The sequence below is a fragment of the Dendrobates tinctorius genome, unplaced genomic scaffold, assembly GCF_039654945.1.
Source record: "Dendrobates tinctorius isolate UK_male_01 unplaced genomic scaffold, ASM3965494v1 ptg000203l, whole genome shotgun sequence".
NCBI classification, from domain to species: Eukaryota; Metazoa; Chordata; class Amphibia; order Anura; family Dendrobatidae; genus Dendrobates; species Dendrobates tinctorius.
The window spans coordinates 6,141,691-6,168,745 of NW_027361870.1; the positions used below are offsets into that span (position 1 = coordinate 6,141,691).

The 27,055-nt window shown below is 44.5% G+C and overlaps 1 protein-coding gene and 1 pseudogene across 1 annotated transcript in view; one reads left to right on the top strand and one right to left on the bottom strand.

Annotated features, from left to right (window-relative positions):
• Positions 1-1,691: 1,691 nt before the first annotated feature.
• Positions 1,692-27,055, top strand: part of LOC141057255 (uncharacterized) — a 65,379-nt gene continuing 40,015 nt past the window's right edge. The window contains exons 1-5 of the mRNA XM_073553786.1: positions 1,692-1,823; positions 5,865-5,950; positions 6,993-7,073; positions 14,297-14,408; positions 15,975-16,150. Coding sequence (XP_073409887.1) covers positions 1,778-1,823; positions 5,865-5,950; positions 6,993-7,073; positions 14,297-14,408; positions 15,975-16,150 — 501 coding nt within the window. The 5' untranslated portion in view covers positions 1,692-1,777. The remainder of the gene's footprint in view (positions 1,824-5,864; positions 5,951-6,992; positions 7,074-14,296; positions 14,409-15,974; positions 16,151-27,055) is intronic.
• LOC141057199 (protein AF-9-like) lies at positions 18,147-18,699 on the bottom strand (annotated as a pseudogene).

Below are 27,055 nucleotides of genomic sequence, written 5' to 3' on the forward strand. Positions count from 1 at the left end.
GTATGTGTAGGTCTTACTGGCATCAACAAGGGCATACATTTTTATTCCGTATTTGCTAGGTTTGGATGGTATGTATTGACGAAATGCGCATCTGCCATGAAAACCAGGGAGCATTTCGTCAATTGTGACATTTGCCCCAGGGCGATAGTTTATCTTTCAGTTTTCCACAAACTTTTGGAATACATCGCGAATTGGAGCAAGCCAGTCATATGTTTTACGTTCGGTTCTGGTAGTTCTGTCATCAAACCGAAGGCAACGAATTAGAATCTTGAATCTTTTTAGAGACATAACAAGGCTAAATTTTTCAATTCCATCACTTTCTATACCCCAGAGTTCCTCTAAACTTTGCCGATTTGCCCTATAAGCTCCTGCAAGGTATAATAATCCAAAAAATGCACGCAGTTCGATTTCATCCGTGGGCTTCAGGATTCTGTCACAGATGAACTTGTGCTTTATATTGTCTATATATTGATTAGTGTATATGACAATAGAGTCCAGAATGTCATCTGTGAAAAAAGTATTCCAGCATTCAGCTGCATTTTTTGCATTACGTGCTGTTCCCATAACTGCAGGAAGGTGAGTGATAATGTTATGAGGTTCCATACCGTTTTTTATGGGTGGATTCTTGTTCCATTTGGTTTTTTTATCTTTTCCCATACAATAAGATTCTATATCTTCCTCCTCATTACTGTCACCATCTTGCTCTGTTTCAGAATCAATTTCACATACTTCCACCTCATCATGAGAATCAATCTCACTTTCTTCAAAATCCTCATTCATTGTGGGGTCTGCATCATCATCATCTAACAGCATGTTTCCCACTTCCTCAACATGTTGGGGATTTGAAAGATCATACATTTTCTTCTCCATTTCAGAAGATAATCTGAAGCAAGAGAGAGAATATGCATTAGGGAACAATGTGCCTGAGAAGCACACTTTCATTTGTAAGAAAATCTGCCTTATATATATGAAATATTCACAAACCTTTCTCTATCCATTCATAAAACAAGCTAAATAAACAATAGTAATGACTAAAAACATTACATACCAACCTTATAAAGTGTGATGTGTTCGGGACCAATGAGCGTGAGAAGCCAGCACAGCTATATCTTCCTTCCTGAAGCTCTGCAGACCAACTGTGGTATCAGGTTTCACACAGCAGCTAGAGCCAGGAGACTATCTAGAGGGAGGGGGTTTCCTGAAAATCTGGTGAGAAGGGAGAAATGAAAGTAGAAGAGCTGCGCCTGTCAGATACATTGTTCCTGAAGGAGGGTTAAAATGACCAATAAATTTCATTCAACTTCACAATTGTGTCCCACTTGTTGTTAATTCTTCACCAAAAATTTACACTTGGTATCTTTATGTTTGAAGCATGATATGTGGGAAAAGGTTGAAAAGTTCCAGGGAGCCGAATACTTTCGCAAGGCACTGTATATAAATGTGGTACTACTTCCACATGCAGGCCATAAATATATGTTTGATCAAGGATGTATTTTCTGTTAACATAAATGTCAATGATTATGGGTGTTTATATATGTGTTTATGCAAATTGTCTCTTCAGAGAGGAAATGTGTTTGGTATATGTGTTTACACACTCTAGATTTACATTGTAAACATTTTGTGTAGTTTTATCCATGTGTTTGTATGTTTTATAGTATTCCCAAGCCTGCAATATCAGCACAATAACCTGGATCTTCTAACAAGACGATCCAAAACAGATCCATTGGATGATACCATTCTTAGTGAGGACTGGAGGCTACCTGAGTATGAATTTGACATGAATATGTCGGCAGCCAATGTCTTCTGCTGTTTCGCATATCGTGGTAAAGTTGCACCACTAGGGAATCTGACCTTACAACATACATTCTTCCCCAGGAATAAAAACATATATATAAATGTGTGTGTGCTGTGCAGGGCCTCAAGGATTATAAAATACCCAATCATCCTGGAGCCGCCAGCTTTCAGTCATGCAGATGTGCCCAGAGGAACTACAGTCACCGCTCGCAACACAAAGAGCGATGTCTGTAAGCACACTTCCAGCACTGACTGACATTCGGCTCTGATGCACTGCAGAGCCGGCCATCAGTCAATGCTGGGAGTGTGCTTACAGACGTCGCTCTTTGTGCTGTGAGCGGTGACTGTAATTCCTCTGGGCATATCTGCATGACTGAAAGCTGGCGGCTCCAGGGAGAAATAAAGTTTATTTTCTCCAGGGTGCTGCACAGTGTTGAGGTCAGCACCTTCATAGTGTTATTAACCTGCAGATTAACCCTATATCTGTAGGCTTATATCGCCATCAGACCTGACAGGATCCCTTTAACTTTTTTTTTAACTTTTATGTTAAAACATTTCAAATTTCAATATCTCGATGCTGCGGGTGTCTGGATTGTACTGGAGGGAATGAGCATGTTAAGGCATGTAAAATGTATAGGTAATAGACTGATCCTCTTATGCTACATTACAGCCCAGTGCATATAGAGAAAGCATAAATAAGGGTCAACAATTGGATCAATACAGCGTGGCATCAACTGTATACATACCTGTCCAGTTTTGGAGAAGGAATGCAGTGCTGACTTTTTTCTAATATTTATATGCATGGATGGTATATATTGTATATTATTCAAATGTATGTGTATTCTGTGACGACGCTGCCAGTGGGACATTGGTGGCCTATTTTAGTAAATATGTTAAAGAGAATTTGTCATTAGGATCAACCCCCCTAAACCATCTGTATGGACATGTAGGTCATGGAAAGTTGAATAAAATGATACCTTAATGTCTGCGATCCGATGTCTTATTCCAGACTAATACACATCTTTCTTAACCCCTTTCCTACATTAGACGTACTATTCCGTCCATGTGACATGTTAACCCCTGGCACACTGCGATCAAACACAATCGCAGTGTACCGGGGGTTTAGGGTAGCATCAGCAGGGAGGGGGCTCCCTCCATGCTTCCCTGAGACCCCCACAGCAGTGCGATGTGCAGCGCTGCTGCGGGGGTCTCCTTCCCTGCAGGTCCCCGAATCCAAAATGGCGGCGGGGACCTTCGGGGGCCTGCAGGGAGCTGGCTTCCTCATGCCTGCAAAGCGCTGGCATGAGGAAGCCTGCAGCACTGCCTGTGATCACTGATCTGTCACAGCGATCTGTGATGTGACAGATCAGCGATCTGTCACATGACAGTTATGTCCCCCTGGGACATTGTAATAAAGTTTAAAAAAAAAAAAAAAGTGTAAAAATAATTTATAAAAAAAAATTGCTAAATTAAATAAAAAAAAAAAAAAAAAAAATTCCCTAATAAATAAAATAAACAATAAAAGTACACATATTTGGTATCGCCGTGACCGTAACGACCCGCTCTATAAAACTGTCCCACTAGTTAACCCCTAAAAAAATAAAAATAAAAAACGAAGCAAAAAATAAAGCTTTATCATCATACCGCCGAACAAAAAGTGCAATAACGCGCGATCACAAAGACGGATATAAATAACCATGGTATCGATGAAAACGTCATCTTGTCCCGCAAAAAACGAGCCGCCGCACAGCATCATCAGCGAAAAAATAAAAAAGTTATAGCTCGCAGAATAAAGCGATGCAAAAATAATTATTTTTTATATAAAATTGTTTTCATTGCATAAAAGCGCCAAAACATAAAAAATGACATAAATGAGGTATCGCTGTAACCGTACCGACCCAAAGAATAAAACAGCCTTATCAATTTTACCACAGGCGGAACGGTGTAAATGCACCCCCAAAAGAAATTCATGAAACGCTGTTTTTTGTTCATTCTGCGTCCCAAAAATCGGAATAAAAAGCGATCAAAAAATGTCACATACCCGAAAATGGTACCAATAAAAACGTCAACTCGTCCCGCAAAAAATAAGACCTCACATGACTCGGTGGGTCAAAATATGTAAAAATTGTAGTTCTCAAAATGTAATGATGCATAAACTATTTTTACAATAAAAAGCGTCTTTTAGCATGCGACAGCTGCCAAAAATAAAAACCCCCCATAAATAGTAAATCAAACCCCCCGTTATCACCCCCTTAGTTAGGGAAAAATAATAAAATTAAAAGAAAATGTATTTATTTCCATTTTCCCATTAGGGCTAGGGGTGTGTTGGGGTTAGGGTTGGAGTTAGAATTGGGGTTTTCCACTGTTTTGGCACATCAGGGGCTCTCCAAATGCGACATGGCGTCCGATCTCAATTCCAGCCAAAAAAGTCAAATGGCGCTGCTTCCCTTCCGAGCTCTGCCGTGCGCCCAAATAGTGTTTTACATATGGGGCATCAGCGTACTCAGGACAAATTGCACAATAACTTTTGGGGTCCTGTTACTCTTGGGAAATAACAATTGGGGGTGAAAAAATATGGAAAAAATATGATTTTTTAACTGTACGGCTGTAGGTTAAACTCATGTGAAGCCCTTGGGGGTTCAAAGTTCTCACCACATATCTAGATAAGTTCCTTGGGGGGTCTAGTTTCCAAAATGGGGTCACTTGTGTCCACTGTTTAGGCACATCAGGGACTCTCCAAACGTGACATGGCGTCCGATCTGAATTCCAGCCAATTTTGCAGTGAAAAAGTCAAACGGCGCTCCTTCCCTTCCGAGCTCTGCTGTGCGCCCAAACAGTGATTCCTCCCACATATCAGGTATCGGCATACTCAGAACAAATTGCACAATAACTTTTCCAGTCCAATTTCTCCTGTTACCCTTGGTAAAATAAAAAAAATTGAACCTGATGTAATTTTTTTTGTGAAAAAAAAAAAAAAAAAGGTTAAATGTTCATATTTTTTTTTTAAACATTCAAAAAATTCCTGTGAAGCACCTGAAGGGTTAATAAACTTCTTGAATGTGGTTTTGAGCACCTTGAGGGGTGCAGTTTTTAGAATGGTGTCACTTTTGGGTATTTTCTATCATATAGACCCCTCAAAGTGACTTCAAATGTGATGTGGTCCGTAAAAATAAAATGGTGTTGTAAAAATGAGAAATCGCTGGTCAACTTTTAACCCTTATAACTTCCTAACAAAAAAAAATTTGGTTCCCAAATTGTGCTGATGTAAAGTAAACATGTGGGAAATGTTACTTATTAAGTTTTTTGTGTGCCGTATCTCTGTGATTTAAGAGCATAAAAATTCAGAGTTTGAAAATTGCAAAATTTTCAAAATTTTTGCCAAATTTCCGTTTTTTTTTTCACAAATAAACGCAAGTTATATGAATGAAATTTTACCACTAACATGAAGTACAATATGTCACGAGAAAACAATGTCAGAATCGTCTAAATCCGTTGAAGTGTTCCTGAGTTATGACCTCATAAAGGGACAGTGGTCAGAATTGTGAAAATTGGCCCGAGAGTAAACGTGCAAACCACCCTTGGTAGTAAAGGGGTTAATATGTAAATGAGCTCTTAAGATCCGTGGGCCAGATACAGATCTCCCCAAATATTTGCCTCCAGATCTTATTGTAAATGAAAGGGGACATTACCAGTGTGAGAAATGTAATGACTGATGGTTTACTCTCTTTTCATTTACATTAAGTTCTGAACCAGATTCTTGGCGAGAACTATGTCCAGCTCATAGATCTTAACAGGTCATTTACATATTAAGAAAAACATGCATTACTTTGGAATAAGATATCAGATTGCAGATATCAAGGTATCATTTTATTCAGCTTCCTATGACCTATATGCCCATATAGACGGCTTAGGAGGAATGATCCTACTGATTCCCTTTAAAACAACCCATTTAACGCCTGCTGCTATATATTTACCTGTGTACAGTCTGGTAGGTAATAAATTCTCATAGTAACATATGTAGTATATCCAATTGATCAGACTGAGATTTATCCTTTATTTTTATCTTGCAGGATGTGGAGACGTGGTACCATTGTCTGAATTTGGTAATCATGCAAGGAGCTGTCCATGTAAACCCCAGACTGAACTGGATCCTAAGGTTAAATACTGACTATAATCTAATCCATATTTCTTTCTTTTTCATTGTGATAATAACTATTATCATTAACATGAATATGATTTCACATTGCGTACTTGAAGTAAATCTATAATAAATGTTCAAAGACGCAAAAAAACATGTCACTGCACTATGGGCGAGAATTCATATATGTACATGACCTAAAAGGTCTTGCAAAAATGTTTAAAAAAAAAAAACCACATGGCTGAGGAGGGGCCCAGGGTCTGGGGTTGCAATATAGCAGCACGTTAAGAGGGTGTTCTTCTCTTGTAAAATTTTGGCATTAAAGAACAGATTGCAAACATTTTGTATGGCCCTATATACAGTATTTCTAGTAACACTGAATAATGCTCGGAGTACAGAAAAATAATGGTGTATGAGGTCGAGCTCAGTGTAGATGATCATTCAAGTTTTGTTATTGGGGAAGTCGGCATTCCCATAAGGTGAAAATGGGCCCCCTTACCTGTTGGGCTCCTGTGTGGCTGCACAGGTTGTACCAGTGGTATGTCAGCCACTTCATGTGTTACTGTAAGGGTGTGTGCACACGCTGCGGTTCCGCAGTGGTGTACAGTACCATTAAAATCAATGAAAAATGAAAACCACAGTGCAGACAGTGCGGATTTTTCTGCAGTTTCAAAACCGCAGCATGTCAATTCTTTGTGCGGATTCCGCTGCGGTTTGGCACCTGCTCCATGGCATGTGTCAAACCGCAGGGGTAAACCGCAGAAAAACTGCAGATAAACCGCAGATCTTTTGACCTGCGGATTTACCTGCGGTTTTTGACAAATCCACGCGGAAAAATCCGCAGGACAATCCGCAGCGTGTGCACACACCCTAATATTTCTATGTGCTCATCCCTATTGAGCTCCATTAAACCTCTCACAGTACAATTATACCTCTTAGCAGGGGCTGCGTTTGACATATTTGGATTAGTTACTACTAAGGTGTGGCAGTATCTACTGTTCTTGTTACCGATGGCAGAACATGTCATACTTTATTATTCACCTTTTTAATGTTTTCTTAGACTGTAACAGATGCAGATTGGTATAAAGAAGAATTTTCCAGCAGTAAATCATCGGCGACTCTTCTTAATCATACAGTACAGGTAACGACTGATGTTTTATCTTATAATACAGTGGATTAAATTACTTGTAGGAAAGTTCAGTTCACATTGGAAATAATAATGTTGTGATGAGCGGCAATGGAGGACTCAGCACACCATTATTTTCAGTGTAATTCTTCTTTTTACCTGTGGTGGAGCTGTAAGGAAATTGAACACTTGCACCAAACTGTAAACTATAAAATTAAACCGCCCACCGTTCTTGAGAAAAAAGTGGATGTTTGATTGCAAAGCTGCTTTTTTTTTTTTTTTTTTTTACAAAATACATAGCATTTTTCTCCATTTAAGATGCCCCTTTAAGTTATAAATGTTGCTAATAATACAGATTATCTGACTAGTATGTAATCAATGCATCATTACCATCAGGGGCTGGCTGGCACTTTTCAGTCTGGGGGGCAATTACAAGGCAGTGGCCCTAGAGTTGCGGTGGCCCTCCCTTTACCTGCTTATCTCTGGCCATTGCATTAAAGCAACAGATAACAGGCTTTACAAATAGGCTGGTACGTAGATATGGGAACAGTAAGGAGCTTGCTGCATAGATATGGGTGCAGAACCGAGCTTACTACATAGATATGGGAGCAGAACCGAGCTTAAGGTACTGTCACACTAAGCGATATCGCTAGCAATATCGCTATAACTTGTGACGTTATAGCGATATTGTTAGCGATATCGCTGTGTCTGATACTTACCTACGACCGGCTCCCCCGCTGGTTATCGCTGATGGCGCGAGAACGTCCAGGACTGTTTCTCGTCGTCAGCTTCCTGCGGCGAGACGAGCGACGCGTGGAGCCGGGCAGGAGGACGCAGGATCACCTAGTGTGACAGGTAAGTAGCGACCCCCGTCCCCAGCGATGTCGCTGGTGAGATCTGCCTGTGTGGTAGCTCACTAGCGACCACTTAGCGATGTTCCAGCGATCCTGACCGCGTCATATCGTTGGTCGGGATCGCTGGTACATCGCTAAGTGATACGCATCCTAAAGGGACTTAAGGTCAAAAAGGCACTTGGCCCTGATGGTGTTTCTCCAATGTGTCTGAAAGTATGTGCTACCCAGCTTGCCCCTATACTGACAAATATATACAATGTGTCACTGAAAGAGTGCGTTGTACCTCAGTGTTGGAAAAATTCCACAATTATCCCTGTCCCCAAGAAAGTGGGATCCTCTGAGTTGAACGACTATAGACCAGTAGCACTCACATCTGTAGCTATGAAAGTCTTCGAAAGAATTATGATGTCCCACCTGATAAAATTCACGCAGAAGCTATGGGACCCGCTTCAGTTTGCCTATAAGGAGAATCGTTCGGCAAATGACACTGTCAATCTGGCACTGAAGTACATTTTGGATCATACAGATGAACTGCACTCATATGTCCGGATTCTTTTCATGGACTTTAGCTCAGCGTTCAATACCATTGATCCGAATTTACTTCATAAGAAAATGGTAGCTCTTGGAGTCCCTCTTAACTTATGCTTGTGGATTTATAACTTCCTGACAGCCAGGATACAGAGTGTAAAAGTTGGACCATTCACTTCGGACACCTTGGTCACAAACATCGGGGCACCTCAGGGGTGTGTTTTGTCCCCGTTACTGTTTTCTCTCTATACGAATGATTGCATCTCTTCAGCAGACTCAGTAAAAATCTTGAAATTTGCCGATGATATGACACTGATTGGTCTCATCAGGGGAAATGCTGAAGACTTGTATCGGAGTGAGGTGGAAAGAATCACTCACTCACCCGCCTTCATCATGTGTAGCCCCCACTCACCCCTCCTTCATCATGTGTAGCCCCCACTCACCCCTCCTTCATCATGTGTAGCCCCCACTCACCCCTCCTTCATCATGTGTAGCCCCCACTCACCCCCCTTCATCATGTGTAGCCCCCACTCACCCCCTTCATCATGTGTAGCCCCCACTCACCCCCTTCATCATGTGTAGCCCCACTCACCCCCTTCATCATGTGTAGCCCCACTCACCCCCTTCATCATGTGTAGCCCCACTCACCCCCCTTCATCCTGTACAGCCCCCACTCACCCCCCTTCATCCTGTACAGCCCCCACTCACCCCCCTTCATCATGTACAGCCCCCACTCACCCCCCTTCATCATGTACAGCCCCCACTCACCCCCCTTCCTCATGTGAAGCCCCCACTCACCTCCCTTCATCCTGTACAGCCCCACTCACCCCTCCTTCATCATGTGTAGCCCCCACTCACCCCCTTCATCATGTGTAGCCCCACTCACCCCCTTCACCATGTGTAGCCCCACTCACCCCTTCATCCTGTACAGCCCCCAGTCACCCCCCTTCATCATGTACAGCCCCCAGTCACCCCCTTAATCATGTACAGCCCCCAGTCACCCCCTCCCCCATTGAATTCATTTTATAAATAAAAAAATTAAAAAAAAAAAAAAAAAGTTCCCCATACTTACCTCACAGCCAGCTCGCTCCCCAGCAGCGCCTCTGCATTCAGCGTCGTCCGGGACATGTCGGCGCGTGCACGATGACGTCATCGCGCACGCCCGACACCTGACCCGGAAGTACAGCCGGAGAGAGCGGGAGCTGAGCAGCTGTCAAGGTGACGCCGTGCACCTGCACAGCTCCCGGCCCCGGCCTGATAGACTGTGACGCGGGCGGCTGTCTGCTGCCGGCGGCGTCACAGCGTCACAGTACAGTGCAGAGGGCTCGGCCGCCCACAATTTGCTGTGCGGCCGGCCCTGTACAGGTGCTGAGGGAGCGGCCCGGGGGGCATTTGCCTCTCTGCCACCCGGCCCAGCCTGCCCCTGATTACCATGAACCGACAAAAATAAAATTGATTAGTGGGTAAAAGAATTACAGATTTCACTTCTAGAAATAGAAATTCGTTTAGTATTTAGCATATATTTTATTCTAAATTTGAAGGATTTTTTTTTTAGCAAATTAGACCTATAAGACCTATCTGATTGCTTCTACTCCTGTGCGGAAAAGAAGCACTTCCTTCTTTTTAAATTTTCTTTATTTCTTTTGACAGAACAGGGGTTATTCGGCCATGTTGGAAACTCTGGGAGTATGAGCTCTCAGCTGATTCTAATCCATGTCAGAGCTAGCTTTTACTGCATGGTTGGGTGGAGAGGTGTTTATTTGGGAAGGAATTTTGAAAGAGTTATCTGTGACTGTTTCGTGGTTTGTATGTGTGATAATTCCCTTCCCTCCTCTTACTTTGGTTATTCCCATGGCCTCCACTCCCCGGTGCATTCCTCTCTTATATGGGAGTGAATATTTGTATTTCAGTTTACTCTTGTTTTTTTGTTGCCTTGTTCATCGGGTTGGTGTACTGCGGTGCACAGTAGCGCCCCTCTTCCCTGGGTAGGGGAAGTGAACAGACAGAGGGCTGATTCAGGAGATAAGGCAAGGGTGGTGGCCCGGCATCTTCATCTTCAGAAGTATTCCTGGGAATAGGGCGAGCTAAGGCGCCCCCTTGTGGTAGGGACAGGGAAGGAGCCCCTGGTTCACCCGACAGCTGAGTCATGACACACCGCAGAATTTCAGAGTCAAACATACATAGCAGAGATAATACAGCCAGTGCCTCATATAGGCTGCCTATATATTGGGCAGCATGCATCCGCTGACAGGTTCCTTTTATGATAAGTGCTTGCTATGGGTAGAAATCTGCTAGTGTGAACTGTCCTTCAAGCAAAATATCATTATTAATAAATTCCTAAGTATATTTGATTAACAAATCATACGTATTTTGTCTAGGGTGTAATCACTATACTAAATTGAAATATCCACTGCCTTGTTATAATAACATAAACCTGACCAAGAATGTTAATATGACAGAAACCTGTGACTATGTGCAGTAGGAAGCTCCGTTGTTGTGACCTGGATCATTGTAAAGATGCCACCACTCAGCATCCAGAAAGGTATAATGGACAGCACAGAAAAATGAGCAGTCTCTTCTTTCCTCAACACCCCTGGTACCTCCAGTATTACATCAGATAGAAAGTGTGGACAGCAGTGTGAGCAGCCTCTTCTTACCCCAACACTCCTGGTACCTCCAGTATTAGATCAGATAGACAGGGTGGACAGCAGTGTGAGCAGCTTCTTCTTACCTCAGCACTCCAGGTACCTCCTGTGTTAGATCACATAAACAGGGTGGACAGCATTGTGCGCGGCTTCTTTTTACCTCAGCATACAAGCTATCTCAAGTAATAGATCTGTGTCACGGGGCGGTAAAGGGGAAACAGATTATGTGGAACCAGGGCCCCTGAACTGCCCCTCAGGCTAAGGGAGTGCCCTGTCTTTCCTTAACTTGGGGGTACACTTAAAGGTAGTGAGGCCCAAGTCCCGACCTGTCCCTGTCTCCTGTTTAGCCCTAAGCTCAAAAGCCCCAACCCCCTCCCCAGGAGGTGAGACAGGGAAAAAGTTTACTGCACAAAACCCAAAGGAAAGATACAACAGACAGGGTAAAACAAAACTTAGCTTGCTCTGCTGCAATGCTCCTGGACAGCAGAGATAGACACTTGAAAACAGCAAACAACTGAATCGCCACAGAACTCTGTAAGCTCCTTAACTCCTGCTTGGTTGGTGTCCCAAGAGCAAGTGTATAACCAATAGTGATCTACAGCACCTGATGACCTTTTATAGGAAGGAGGGGGAGTAGTCACCATCTGCATGGATAATTAATCACCATGCAGTAACCCCAGCAGCCACTGGGGGGAAAACCCATCAGCAGACCAACTACAGTTGTAGTAACACCAGCGGCCACCGGGGGCAAAAACTCATATTAACCCCCGATGGCCGAAAAGGAAAAAAGGTTTAAATGTGAGGAAATCCAGATCTGACACAGATCCAAGAAATGGATTGTGACAATCTGATACACGGGATAGACAACAGTATGAGCAGCCTCTTCTTACCTCATCACCATTGGTATCTCCAGTATTAGAAAAAGACAGTGTGAGCAACCTGTTCTTTCCTCAGCAGTCCTGGTATTTCGAATATTGATTCAGAAAGACAGGGTGGACAGCAGTGTGAGCAGTCTCTTCTTACCTCACCAGTATTGGATCAGAATGTACATTGCAACCATATTTTTCTACATGGGGATTCTTGCTGTACATGCTTATATGCTCTTGACCTTTTAGCATTCTAGTCCAGATTTGTGACCAAGTTTCAAGACGGCAACCATTTTGATATACAACAATGGTTACCCCCTAGACAAAACAAGTGTGATTTGCTAATTAAGTTTATTTAGGAATTTATATATAATGGCATTTTCTTTTTTTCTTCTCCCAGAGACCCTCTGTAACATTGTATACTACAGTCCCAAGGAAAGCGAGTTGCTGGGCAGGGTAAACAATAAGGGCACAACAGCAGTGGCAAGTACAAAATAAGTGATATATAATTATATCATAGCAAAAGATTTTTCATATTGCCACATTATATTGTATTATTCCTACATCTCTATCATATTTTCTCCTACAATTTGTGAATAGTAGGAGTATGCTAAAATAATGTTTGTACAATGGAGCCCTTGCACTGTTTTATTGTACTTTCCAGCTTCTTTGTATTAAATGGTTCTTTGACTCAAACATAATGCCTGTAATAAACTTTATCACCGTACTAAAAGTAAAATCCTATTACACTGCGGGGGTTTCAATAAAATTTCAATTATTTAGTGCATTTAAAGGGTTAAGATTTAAAGGCTATTAAGAAAATTCTCATCTTTTACTCCTGGATAAAGGCTGCCTTTGATCTGAGTAGCAGAAAGTGTACGTATTAGGTTAGCAGAGTTATTGCATTTCATGACTTGCTACAGTGAACTTCATTAAATTTAACAAGTACTATAAAAAACAATGTGATAATGCATCGCTGCGTACGGCTGCATGACCCCTTGCAACCTTACACATGCTTCACATATTTAGGCCACTTAGCGAGTCCTGTTACCTGTAATTTGCAATGCATGAGAACCTCCTCTCTACTGTGCGAACTGTGAAGAATGGCAGGACCACAAAATGAAAATTTAATAACATCTGATAAATAACTTTTTCACCTTCTTGAAATATTTTCTCCATTGTCTAATTTTTGAATGGAATAAAAATACATAAGTTAAATGCAAAGCATCAAATTTTTTAGAAACAGTCTCATGTCTATTTTTTTTTAAGAGTGTCACAATTCTACACCTCAGTGTGTGTGGGATGCAGTTACAGACAGCTCAGCCGTCCAATCTGGTAGAGGGGTGTGCTGAAGCTTTCAGTACTTTGATTGACAGCTCAGTGTCCAGTATGGTGCAGGGGCGCGATGAGATGTCTGTGTTTTGATTGATAGCTCGGCCGTCCAATCAGAGACTGGGAAGTGCTTGCTGTCTCCAGGTGTATCCTGACAATGAACACAACTGGGCTGTTAGTCCCAGACCTCTGCCAGACATACATTCAGCTTTTGGGTGGTTGTCTCTCTGTGCCTTGTGTTCTCTTTGTTGATCTTTCGTTACCTGACCTTGAACTTCGTTCTGAGCATCCGTCTGTTTAACACCTTTGATCCGCGAAACTCCTGGTATTTTGACCTTGGAATGTTACATAACTATGCCTTTATCTCTTCCTTCTGTTTGACATGCCTTCCTGGCTTTTGACCTCAGATTCCTTGTATCCTGACTTGTGTCACAGTGGGATTTACAGCATTTAAAAAAATACCTGGTTTCAAACAATGCCACATATGTCTATGGTTTGTGTCTGGTATTGCAGTTCTGCTCCATTGAAGTGAATGAGACTAACTAGAAATTCCAGCCAAAGGGCGGCAGCTGTGTGAGCACCCTCTACTTACCTTAGCACCCCTGGTATTACCAGTATTAAATCACATAGATATAGTGAACAGCAGTATTAGCAGCTACTTCCTACCTCAGGACCCATAGTATTTTCAGTATTAGATCCTATAGAATAGACAGCAGTGTGAGCAGCCTCTTCTTACCTAAGCAATCCTATTATCTCCAGTATCAGATAAGAATATCCATTGGAAGCACATCTTCTTACTCAGAAAGAGAAGGGGCAGAGCTTCCTATTGCACATGCTCACAGGTAACTGTTACCATTCCAGAACAGGTTTCTGTGAGAACAACTGGGGTATGCTCATAAATATATTTAGGAATTTATAATGACCTTTTCTATTTTTTTTTTTTGTTTCTTTCTATCACCAAAGAATCCCTTTAAGCTGTGGCTTTCTGATTAGTGATGACATTATCTTTGCAGAAGAGAAGTTGGGAGAAGAGGCTTCGACTTGTCCATGATAGTGACGTAGACAAGCTACGCAGTCAGGCAGAAGAACAGATATGTCTGTATGAGAAGAGCTTGCCTAAACCAGGTGAGCTGTCTGTGTAATTAAAATCAATGTAGGTGTGTGAAAAGTCATAAAATCCTTTTGTCCCCTAGCCCTATGGGGAAAAAAAGACTTAGTGGAAGGGACAGAACCAGTGGTGGCCCAACAGGTTCACTATAAATGATCGTGATGGCAGAAACCCATTCCAGCTCATTGCTGGTATAAATTTCAGATGATGATGCACTGATAGTCCAAAGGTATTCCAAATTCACTTAGAAGCCTTCAAGATTGGTGACAATAATGCCAGTTTTGATGTATTGGCCCCATTGTGTTGTGGGCAGTGCTATGGAAAAAGGCATTTCTGTGGGACATAACTTGGCTTTAATGGCTTGTGTTACGATGGGAGTATGAATATGGCTACCAGGGTAATGTCAAGGTGGGCCATCTTCCCTCATTGATGAGGGACTTTGAAGAATGATCATTTTTGGTTTTGTAAAGAAGACTGAAAGGAATTGGTGAAAAACAACTGAGGTTAGAAAGATGAGAGTAGTGTAAAATCACAAGCTTTTCCCACTTTGCTGAATCTACTTGCTTTTGAATGTGGTCATGTTTTTGCTGTAGAAACCATTAGATATTTGTTACAATTTTCAGAGGGCAGAACAATCTAAAACCAAAACAATCATTAAGCTCATAACATTGAGACACAATTAGGGGCTTTCCTAAATTAGCAAGATGTCCTCTATCCAAAGGATAGGTCATAACTTGCCGATCACTGTGGGTCTGACCACCAAGATCCCCAGCCACCTTGAGAACAGCTCTGCAGAGCACCATCTTGAATGGATTGTACATGCAAATGCTTTCATTCATTGTCTATGAGACTGCCGGAGAAAGCAGAGTAGAGTTCTCGGCTGTTTCCTTCGGTCCCATTAGTAATTAATGGAGTGAAGCTCGAGGATACGTACCTTGCTCCATTCAAGAAGATGCTCTGGAGAGCCCCATTCTTGGGTGTCCAGATTTTGAGGATTGCTGAGGATCGCAGACAGTCCGTGAGAGATCAGCAAGTTATCACCTATACTATGGGCAGAGAGTAATTTGTGAAAACTTCACTAAGTTGTAGCAGCAATGAGCAGAGATCAGTGGTCCGCTGCTATGAACCCCCTAAACTACGAAGAGAGCCACTGTGCCCCATTCAGACTCTTCCTCACTGCAGTTATACATTGAGGAGGAATGGGGTGAGGAGAGTCCCCATACCTCTCCTCAGTGTGGCCCCCAACTACCAGACATTCAGTACCCATTCTGGGGATACATTTTTTATGGGATAACCCTTTTACGATGAAAAGGGTTGTCTTTGACCCCTGAAGCAAAACGTATCGAGTAATGGAGCAGAACAGGGACAGCACATCTATCACTCCATAACCAAGTACATTTCCCTTTCATGGGTCTTGGAAAGCTGAATGACCACTCGTGGTGTCTGTAGCTGGCACCAGGTAAGAAAAACTGATGGGTAATGATAATTTCTGACAATAGACATCATTTGGTTGCCTCCTTCTTCTGCTGTTTGCTTTCATTGTAAAACACTACATTTATGATTTATATGTACGTTTGCATTAGGTGATATACTCACTTACGAGGAAGGGGCGTCTCCTCTGGATTACCTCAATCAGGCTGCAGTTTACTATGCATCAGCAATGAAATTGAAGCCAAAAGACCCCAGATATCATTACTATCTCGCCACCATTATGGAGGAATTGCATTATGCAGCAGAAATCTATGACTTGAAGAAAAAAGTAAGTAAAGCCTATTTATCTAAAATCAAAGATACAACACTAGCAATATCACAATAATAAATCTAAAAACAAATAGTACATTATTAAATCTGAATGCCTCATAAAATGTCATTTTTTTGAATATTTGCTGTTTTTAATACTGAAGATAAATCCACTTCCACAGCAGGAGTTTTTTTTTTAATTATGCACATTTTTTATATTATTTTTTTTTTTTTTTTTTTTTAATCATGATTTATTAAAGGTTATACTTTATAGTCACATCTTTGTGGATGCAGAAATCTCCATTCCTATGGATTTACCTACATATTTTCCGGAGAATCGGCTCAGTGCTTGTTTTTTCCTTGCATCACAACCGAGATGACTCGATGGATTTGCAGGATTTTTTTTCCGTTGACTTCACTTTTAGGATGGTGAGCTATTTCGCCATTGCCTTCATGTTGCTTTCTGTTTTTACTACTGTATATCAGTTTTACCAGTTTAACACCCCTCCTACCCCCCGGCTGTAGTTTAAAAAAAAAAAAAAACTTTTCTCACCCATCCCGTGGTCGTTGCTGAGTCTCTGCAGTTGCTCCCGGGGTAAGTTCTTGTCTGCAGTGCTGACGTCATGTCAACAACGCTGCAGCTAATCAGTGAGTTCAGCAGCTCTGCCTAAGGTGAAGGGCGATCCGCTCGGAGCCCGCTGAGCTCACTGATTGGCTGCAGCACTGTTGAGGTGATATCAGCACTGCAGACCACAACATCAGGAGCAGTGGCGGAGACTCAGTGCTGGACCTCCAGAGGAGGAGTGTAGCCAATTTTTTACATTTTAAAACAAACTACAGCAGGGAGGATGAGTTTTCCGAAACCTCAAAATAGGTATACACTTGTTTCATGAATTTTAACAGTGGCCAACGTGCCAGTAGGGTTCCGTTATGGTGTCACTCACTTTGGAAAATAGTGCTACCTCCAACACTGAAGTGAACATAGCCTCTTAAGGTGTTACTAAGTGTTATTGTTGGATGTCCGCACATAACAAACTTCCTTTATAAAATTTCTGCAGCAAAATTCCATAGGGAAATCTGAACCAAATCATGCAGATTTTGTTGCTGATTTGCCACTGATTTCCCTGCAGAATAAACCAACATGGGAAAAAAATACTGTTAGCCACTGATTGATTGCAGAGGATACAAGATCCCATGACAGAATGTCTGGTTATAGAGCCAGAAGAGGGGGGTATAGTGTTATTTTTTTATGTTGAACTTTTAAAACTGTTTTTTGTTTGTTTTTTCTTTTACAACTGGCAAATTGTGTTATGGAATCACAGGTAATCCTTAGAAAAGTCTTGATAATCAGGGTTTGTTGTAGATTTTGACTTTCCCCCTTTTCAATAAGGAAAATCGGCAACAAACCTGAACCGCAACCGTGCACTTGAACCGCATCAGAAATTGACAAATCTGCACTGCAAGTCAATTTCTGCCCTGAGAATTCCTGCGGCATGGAAATTAGATTTGCTTAAACTTCATCCACTTAGCAGTGACAGCATTGTCCTGTAGATTTTCTGCCCAAAACTCAAAACAGAAAATCTGTATAAATTCTGCCGAGTGTGACAAGTCCTTAACGTTACTGGCTCCTAGTTATTTGATAGTTTGAGCATGTTATAATGTAAAAGTTATTATTTGGGGGGGGGGAGTGATTTTCTGCTTGCTAAGAACAGCACTTTACTAATGGCAAGAGAAGGAGTTGAATAAGAGCCTTACGTCACCAAGCACAATGACAGGCATAGGATTGAGTGGTGTAAAACACGCAGCTAGTGAATCGCACTTCTCCATCTGGCATCTGATAGATCAGTCTTTGTTTGGGATATACCAGGAAAACGTTACCTGCCGCACTGTATTCTGGCAACTGTAAAGCTTGGTGGAGGGATAATACTATGGGACTGGTTTTCAGGGTTTAGCATAGGTCACTTATTTCCAGTGAAAATAGATTTTATGCTTCAGCATACTAAAGAGGTCATCCACTACTTTAACATTGGGAGACTGGGAAGATGAAGACTAGTGAAGAGAAGGATGACTGCTCGGACATAACCATGATCCCTCCGGCTTTAAGTAGTTTTTTCCTGAACGCCTCAGTAGGGTTGTTCAAGGTAAGCTTTTCACAGCTTAACTGATTTACACGGGTGCAGAAATAGATCATAATCGAAACGAACTTTCTTAGGCTCCTCCTTATTTTTTAAATAGACTTCTATTGGCAAAATGAACCCAGCGTAACCAGATTCTTATACTTTGTAGGGAGGATAATTACGCACTCGTTTCGGTTTTGGAAAGCTTTCGTGTAAGTGAAAGACCACTTTCTCCACAAAGTGCTGAATGTTACTGTGCTCCGATCCTCTGACAAATAACATCCAGTCCTGGGTGAATCCCTCAAGTGTTGGTTTCTTCCTTACCTGGGCTCGGTGACCCAGTTCTAGCTTTACTTGCATGGCACACATGCTAGCGGCGCCTCCTGCAGCTGCGGCGGGGAACACAGACCAGCCTGTAGATCCACTGCTGATCGCTCCAGATCCTGATCTACCTCCTGCAGGTGCTTGATTCAGATCCACTGTGATCACCCACCTCGGCGAGCACGCCTTGCACCAGGAGAATCCCAGGAATGAAATCTCGCCGCCAACACTGGGAACAGCTGATCGGCATGGGTGCCGGATGTTTCACCCCCACTGATCAGTCATTGATTATTTATCCTACAAATAAGCCATCCACCTTAAAGTAATGGACAACCTCTTTTAAGACATTTTAAACTATTGTATCTTTCAAACTTTAAGGGAACAGTTTAGAAAAGGTTTTTGTCTGCTCCAGCATGTATGCGCCCCAGTGCACAGTGCAATGTCAATAAAGGTAAGGGTTGGGTGGAGTTTGGTGGGGAAAAACTGGACTGGTTGCACAGAACCTTGACCTCAAACGCGTTAACATGTTTTCTCCTTCGCCTCATTGGGGGACACAGGACCGTGAGTGTATGCTACTGCCACTAGGAGGCTGACACTAAGTGAACACAAAAAAGGTTAGCTCTTCCTCCACAGTATACACCCTCACGCTGGCTCTAAGCGAACCAGTTCATGCTTAGTGTCCATAGGAGGCACACTAGTCTGGTTCTGAGACTTTTTTTTAATTTTTTTTATCTTCTTTTCCCACCATGAAGACGAGATAGGGTCCGATCTCCCCAAACCAATAGGCAAGCACGTGGAGTGTCGCCTCCACGTATCCTCTCCTGCGACGTGGAACACTATGCTGGACACAGCCTTGACCACCCTAAGGTAGAGAAACCCTAGGCTGCACAGAGGCATAGAAATAGTCCGAGCGGCCCCCACTGCATCACCAATGCTGAAAACTGCAGTGATGGAAGGAGGCGGACGGTCCCTCTCCTCATCCCCCATAGGGGAAGACGGATCAAGGGTACCTGCACTGTCCTTTAAACTGCCCCCCTCCCCTCTAACCTGGCAGATTTTTCATGGAGGGAAGGAGGATGGGCTGAGAGGGCTCCTGCAGCGCTGCGTTCTTCGGCGGCGAGGGCTCGGCGCGGCTGGCATCCTCATCGGCAGCTTCCGGCTACAGCACTAGCGCCACTTCCGGCACGCGAGCCCTGTGTTCCCGACACGGCGCGCACCCCAGTATCTTCCGGCCGGCGCCGGAACTTTAGGACCCGGCTTTGGCCTGTACTAGGCAGCAGACAGGATGTCCCGCCCCCAGGTGTGTCTATTTCGGTGGGCCTACCTACCCATCGGCGCTTCACAAGAGAGGCGCCACTTTGAATCCTCCAAACAAGCAGCAGGTCTTACTGCAGCCCTCCAGGACGCTCTGGGACACAGGGCCGGGGTAAGTGCTGCAGCCCTATATGCTGCTCCATTTTTCAGAGGCTGCGCTAACCTTTTTACAGCTACACACTGTATATACACCGCTCCAGCAACTGACAGTCCATATCAGCTAAGAGGTACAGCATGTCCAGAAGAGCCAAGACTCATACGGTGTTATTCACCTTATGTACCTCCTGTCGGTCTGCTTTTCCGCAAGCGCAGAGTAAACAATTATGCAGAGCCTGCGATTCCAAACATGCCCAGGAGCCCTCCGCTGTGACTGAGCCCAGTGTACCTAGCCCCCTGAATGGGCTATGTCTCTGTCGCAGTCCATGTCATCACTAACTAGAGCATTCGAGTCTCTTCAGACCCCAATAGGGGTAGGGACAGTGGCTCGCCTGTCTTGGAAAGATCCTTCACCTCACAGGAGCCGTCGGCCTGCAGGTGCTGCTCTCACTCTAGACAGATGCTGGGGAAACAAACCCATATGGCGTCTCCCGGGCCATCTGGTGCCTAGGCATCCGTAAGCTCCTTCTCTCGTTCACCACCACTAGTGTATGATAGCGAGCAGAACTCTGATTACGATTCGGATGGGCCCCTCAATTTGGATGCGTCTGGTTATCAGGAGACAGTCTCATTGAAGCCATCAATCAAACCCTGGAGATTGATGATGAATCCACCCTGGCCACAGGCCATAAGGTGTCATTTAAATGGGTCAAATGGCCTCATAGAGTGTTCAGCACTCACCCAGAGTTTGAGGACATAGTGCAGCGGCATAGGGAACGGCTAGACAAACTTTTCGGAGGTCAGAATGTGCTTGAAGCAAGATACCTGTTTGCTTCTGATCTCCGCAAAAAATGGGCAGAATCCCCTCCAGTAGATCCACTCGTGTCGCGCTTGGCTTCCAAAACCCTGCTATCCTTACCTAACGGATCCTCTATCAAAGATCCCACTGACCGTTTAATAGAGAGTCTTGCTCGTTCAATTTTTGAAACTTCGGGTTCATTTCTCTCCCCTTCCTTCACTGCAACATGGGTGGCTAAAGCCATGGTATCCTGGGCAGAGTCATTAAATAGAGCCCTGCAGGGTACTGACCTTCCACCTGAGGTGGTAGATCTCGCAAGTCAGATCGCTTTGGCTGGAGACTACGTGATTAATGCATCCTTGAACGCGGCTAACTGCGCAGAACTTGCGTCCTCGAATGCTATTTCCATTAGAAGAGCTCTGTGGTTAAGGACATGGCTAGCAGACTCAACATCAAAGAAATCCCTAACTTCTCTGCCTTACGAGAGCGGCCGGTTGTTCGGTGAGAAGCTAGATCAACTCATCTGAGACACCATGGGGGGAAAAGTAACTTTCTTCCCCCAAAAAAGGTTAAGCGACTGTTTCGTCACCAACTGCAGGCACGCTTTCGGTCCTTTTGTAACCCCGGGTGGACCACATCGACCAATGCTGTTGGTTCAGGTCACTCCACTCAAGACAGAGAGCCTCAAATCTCATGTAGATCCAATCCGTTGGGGAAAAACCGTCCCCACCAGTCCAAATCTAAGGCATCAATTCCCATAGATTTCCAACCAAATGACTCAAGTCATTCTCCGGTTGACACCAGCAGAGTAGGCGGTCGCCTGCTCTGGTTTTGCCATGTCTGGCTCACCGTAGTGCACGACGCTTGGGTCAGAGATCTGGTGTCCTCTGGGTACAAAATAGAATTTGTCAAGCACCCTCAAAAAACGTTTTTTTCTCTTCCGTCCTCCCAGAGCGGAAGAACATGCTCGGTCCTTCTTCAAAGCCATCGAATCGACTGAGCTCTCATTCCCATAATGGAGAACGAAAAATTCCAGGTGTTCTATTCGAATCTGTTCGTGGTCCCGAAGAAGGAGGGATCTGTAAGGCCCATTTTGGACCTAAAGCTCCTAAACAGATTTGTCAAAATCGAGCATTTCCGGATGGAGTCCCTTTGCTCCGTCATTTCATCAATGGAAAAGGGAGAATTTTTGGTCTCTATCGACTTCCAAGACGCCTACCTTCATATCTTCATTTTTCCCTCGCATCAAAGATTCCTACGCTTCATTGTCCATGGCCTACATTACCAGTTCACAGCCCTGCCTTTCGGGCTAGCTACTGCCCCCAGGGTGTTCACAAAGGTCATGGAGGCCGTCTTGTCCATCCTGCACTCTCGGGGCATAGTCGTCTTGCCACATTTGGACGACCTCCTGGTCAAAGGACCGTCTTTTCGAGCTTGCGAGGAATGCGTCAACATCACGCTGGATACGCTTTCCCGCCTGGGGTGGCTCGTAAACTTGAAAAAGTCTTCCCCTGTCCCAGCCCAAAAAATGTCCTTCTTAGGAATGATCTTCCACACCTCCCAAGGGTTGGTGATTCTCCCTCAGGACAAGATCCTAGCCCTCTGTCAGGGAGTCCAGGCACTCCGTCAGCCAGTTCTGCGTGCCATCAGTTTCTGCTTGAGGGTCCTGGGGAAAATGGTGGCAGCAATGGAAGGAGTTCTGTTTGCCCATCTTCACCTTCGTCCCCTGCAGCACGCCCTTTTGTCAACTTGGGACAGGAGCCAATTTTCTCTCGACCACCCATGCCGGCTGTCCGCTCAGGTCAGGCAGGCACTCAGGTGGTGGACGTTGAGTTCTTCCCTCCTTCAGGGGCAGTCCTTTCCCCCGGACCATTGGCTGGTGGTCACTACCAACACCAGTCTTCTCGGCTGGGGTGCTGTTTTCCACCACACGGCCCAAAGACACTGGTCGCTTTGGGAATCACGCCTCCCAATCAACCTCCTAGAAATTCAGGCGATTCGTCTGGCTTTACGGCATTTTCACCACCTCCTGGCGGGTCGCCCCGTCCGGATTCAATTGCACAATGCCACGGCAGTGGCTTACATCAATCACCAAGGGGACACCTGCATCAGGGCGGCCATGCGCGAAGTGGAACACATTCTCCGCTGGGCCGAGAAGAATCAATCAGTGATCTCGGCAGTTCATATTCCAGGCGTAAGGAACTGGCCGGCAGACTTTCTCAGCCGGCAGGGTCTTGCGTCTGGGGAGTGGTCTCTCCATCCCGAGGTTTTCTGACAAATTTGTCAATGTTGAGGAACCCTGGATGTGGATCTGATGGCCTCCAGGTTAAATGCCAAGGTGCCCGAGTTTGTCGCTCAGTCCCGGGATCCAGAAGCCATCGCCGTGGACTCCTTGGTTCTGTCATGGAGGAAGTTTCATCACCCATACGTGTTTCCCCCATTACCACTGTTTCCGAAAGTCATCAGCAAGATCAAGTCAGAAGGGCTCCCAGTAATCCTGGTCGCCCCAGACTGGCCTCGTCGGGCATGGTACGCAGAGCTAGTGCAACTAGTTAACGAAGTCCCCTGGCGGCTACCGGATAGTCCGGACCTACTTTCCCAAGGTCCGATTTACCACCAGAACTCAGGGGCCCAGTGTTTAACGGCTTGGCCATTGAGTCCTGGATCTTGACCCAAGCCGGGATTTCCCGGGATGTGGTTACTACAATGATTAGCGCCAAAAGCCCGCCTCGGCACGTATCTATCGCCGCACCTGGAAAGCTTTTTTTGCATGTTGCAGAGGCCGTGGCCGTTCTCCGCTCATTTTTTTTCCATTCCTAACATTTTACAATTTCTCCAAGCCGGCCTGGACTCCGATCTAGCGCTGAGCTCTCTCAAAGGACAGATCTCAGCCTTGTCCGCCCTATTTCAGCGCATGATTGCAGGTGAAGACTTTCATTCAAGGGGTCTCCCACATGGTACCTCCATATAGAGCTCCCCTGGACGCCTGGGACCTTAACCTGGTCCTAAGGTCTCTGCAGGAATCTCCTTTCGAACCACTGCAGGAAGTCTCGTTAACGTACCTCTCATGGAAAGTCGTTTTTCTCATCGCTATAACGTCAATCAGGTGGGTTTCGGAGTTGGCTGCCCTATCCTGCCGAGCCCCATTTCTGATCATTCACTGGGATAAGGTGTTTCTCAGGCCGGCCCCTCCTTTTCTGCCAAAGATTGTTTCCTCTTTTCACATTAATGAGGACATTGTCTCGCCCTCCTTTTGCCCAGCACCGGTACACCATGTGGAAAAGGCCCTTCATACGTTGGATTTAGTGATAGCTCTCAGGAGATGCGTGTCACGGACGGCATCTTTTCGCCAGATGGACACAATGTTCGTGCTCCCCGAGGGTTGCAGGAAGGGACTCGCTGCTTCAAAGTCGACAATAGCCAGGTGGATTCGTTTAGCTATTCAAGAATCTTACCGCGCTAAGGGCAGACCTATTCCAGCAGGGATCAGGATACACTCCACACGGGCGGTGGGCACCTATTGGGCCCTTCAGCACCAGGCATCAACAGAACAGGTTTGCAAGGCTGCAACCTTGTCTAGTCTACATACATTTTCAAAGCACTACAATATCCACACTCAGACTTCAGCAGATGCAAGTCTGGGCAGAAGGATTCTCCAGGCAGCGGTAGCACACCTATAAACAGTTGGTACTTATAGCTTAATCTGTTGAGTCAATTTCCCACCCAGGGACTGCTTTGGGACATCCCACGGTCCTGTGTCCCCCAATAAGGCGAAGGAGAAATAGGGATTTTTGTGGTACTCACCATAAAATCCTTTTCTCCGAGATGCACATTGGGGAACACAGCACCCACCCTGTTAGCCTGATTGCTCTTTTTGTTTTCCTTTTTGATATGATATGTGGGCTTCTTGACATGTTGAACCTGTTAAAATTGATTTTATTGTTCTCCTGATTTTGCACTGAACTGCTTAGAGCCAGCGTGAGTGTGTATACTGCGGAGGAGGAGCTAACCTTTTTTGTGTTTACTTAGTGTCAGCCTCCTAGCGGCAGTAGCATACACCCACGGTCCTGTGTCCCCCAATGAGCGTCTCGGAGAAAAGGATTTTATGGTGAGTACGACAAAAATCCCTATTTTTTGAAGGGACTAAAACGTACAATGCAAACCCAGCCCTCTCATGCAAAATCAGTGTCTGACCTCACAAATGCTCTTCTAGATGTGGATCGCCCGCCAGGGCATTGGGGTTACTCGGTACCGGGCCGGTGTCTGAGGGATGTCACGGTGGCGGTGACCCGGTCCGAGGCCCTGGGCGTCCATGCAAAAGGGGTGAAACGTGGCTGAATAAAGTTTATAGGTGGATGATACGTGACGCCACCTGTGGTGCTCGGCAATGAAGGGATTAAGCCGACGCTGCAGGCAGATCCTCTGGGACACCTGGTATAAGGCAGCAAGATGTAATAGCTCCCCACAGGTAGAGCTGTAGTCCCAGGGCAGTAGTAATAGGTGTTGAGGAAGAGGGTGCAGTGTTAGGCACAGAGATGTAGCAGTGCTGAAGGGGTTGCAGGAAGAAGGCAATGACACAACAGGGTGCAGTTTCATTTACCTTTTTACTTTGCTTTGTAAGTGCAGTCCAGGATCCAGATTACAGATGGAACAGTAGTTGATTAGCCTGGAAGCAACTTAGGAATCTCTCTATGCAGATGGATTGTGTAGTCTCCTTTCTAGCGCTTATCTGAGGTACTTGCAGTACTGAGTTACACTGAAGTTCCTCTTGCTTGCTCTCTTTAGAACTTCCCTCGTATGGCAGACAGCCGTAGCCTCCTTTTCCTGGCTCACACGAGTTGCTGCTGTGCCTCCGAGTGAGTCTTAGCTGGGAACAGAGCATTTACAGCCTCTCGTTCCTCCGGTTTCTGCTGCAGGACCATCAGCATCCATACAACCTCGGATACCGGACTCCGGACCATGCGCTACAGCGAGAAGTGAGCCTGAACTCTGCTCAATCCTCCAGCTCCTCTTTTCCCTCTTCACAGAACTGAACTAACTTCCCTCTCTTGGCCACAGAAAGCAGCTCCTCCCCCAGCTTGGTTCAGAGCTCCCTCTGCTGGCCCAGAGTGGGAACTGTGCTGTGTGCGGATTTGCTGATTTACCTGATAGAGAGACCCTTTATTGCTTCCAAGCATGACATCACACTCCCTAGGAGGAAGGTAATGCCACTGTGGCGACCATACTCCTGGGGGCGCCACAGATGAATGGGTAAAAATTCCCAGACACCTCCAAAATCTTGGTGAAGCCTTGTCCCAAGTGTAGAAGCAGGGAAGACCATCCCTATATTAATGCCTATGGATTTAGAATGGAATATTATAAAAGCCAGTGTAATGTGGAGGTATCGCAATACTTTTCTCCATAAATTGTAAGTTAGAACTACTCAACATGGAAGTTGGGAAAACACCTGAGATTCAGCATTTTTTAGCAAAGCATTTACTCCCCATATATTGGACCATGAAGTCATTTTCGGATGAAACTTCCGTAGCCAATGACAGGCGTCTGTTCCTGATTTTGCCATGAGGCCGGTGAATTCTCGCTCAGTTCCTGAGTTGAATATGTTATGTCGAATTATTGTCCATTTTTTTTCTGCTGTCACAACACGAAGCCGAAAAGTTGAATTTTTTAATCTGCTCAGGTTAAACACTTTTTAATCTCTGACAAGGAGCCGTTTCCGCGACCAGAGCTGTTTTTCCTTCCCGTCAGAGCGTCTCTTTTGACAACATAGAAAAGTGACACTTCTCCTGACCTTCTATTCATCTTGAAATTGTTACTTATGTTAAATAAATGAAATATTACAAACAGGGAGTAGACAGAATTTCAAAGACAAAGGCACGAAAGTAATCCAGATGATCGACATCAAACAGGGTTAATTGCTGCTGTGCGCTCGAAAATCAGATCCAGACCTGGAGAATTCTCCGCTGTACGTTCTGATTAAAGAGAGGGTTTTTTTTCTTTTTCTTTTCTTAAAAAGCAGAAACATTGCACAGATCTGGACTGAGATAAGGATTGCGAGCATAAATCAAGAGGTTATAGCCACATGTCAGTTACATAAAATAACAGGATGTGGTCGGAGACGGGACTAGATCTGGTTTCTGTAGAGTCCGCAATTTTGCTTGGTATCAAAAGAAATCGAAATGTTTATTTACAGAGGAATGGAAAGGCTGGAGTTCATGGTGTCTGGGTTGTCGTACGCAACCGTATGTCTGGGGTAATTTGGAGGTGTTAGGGCATCACG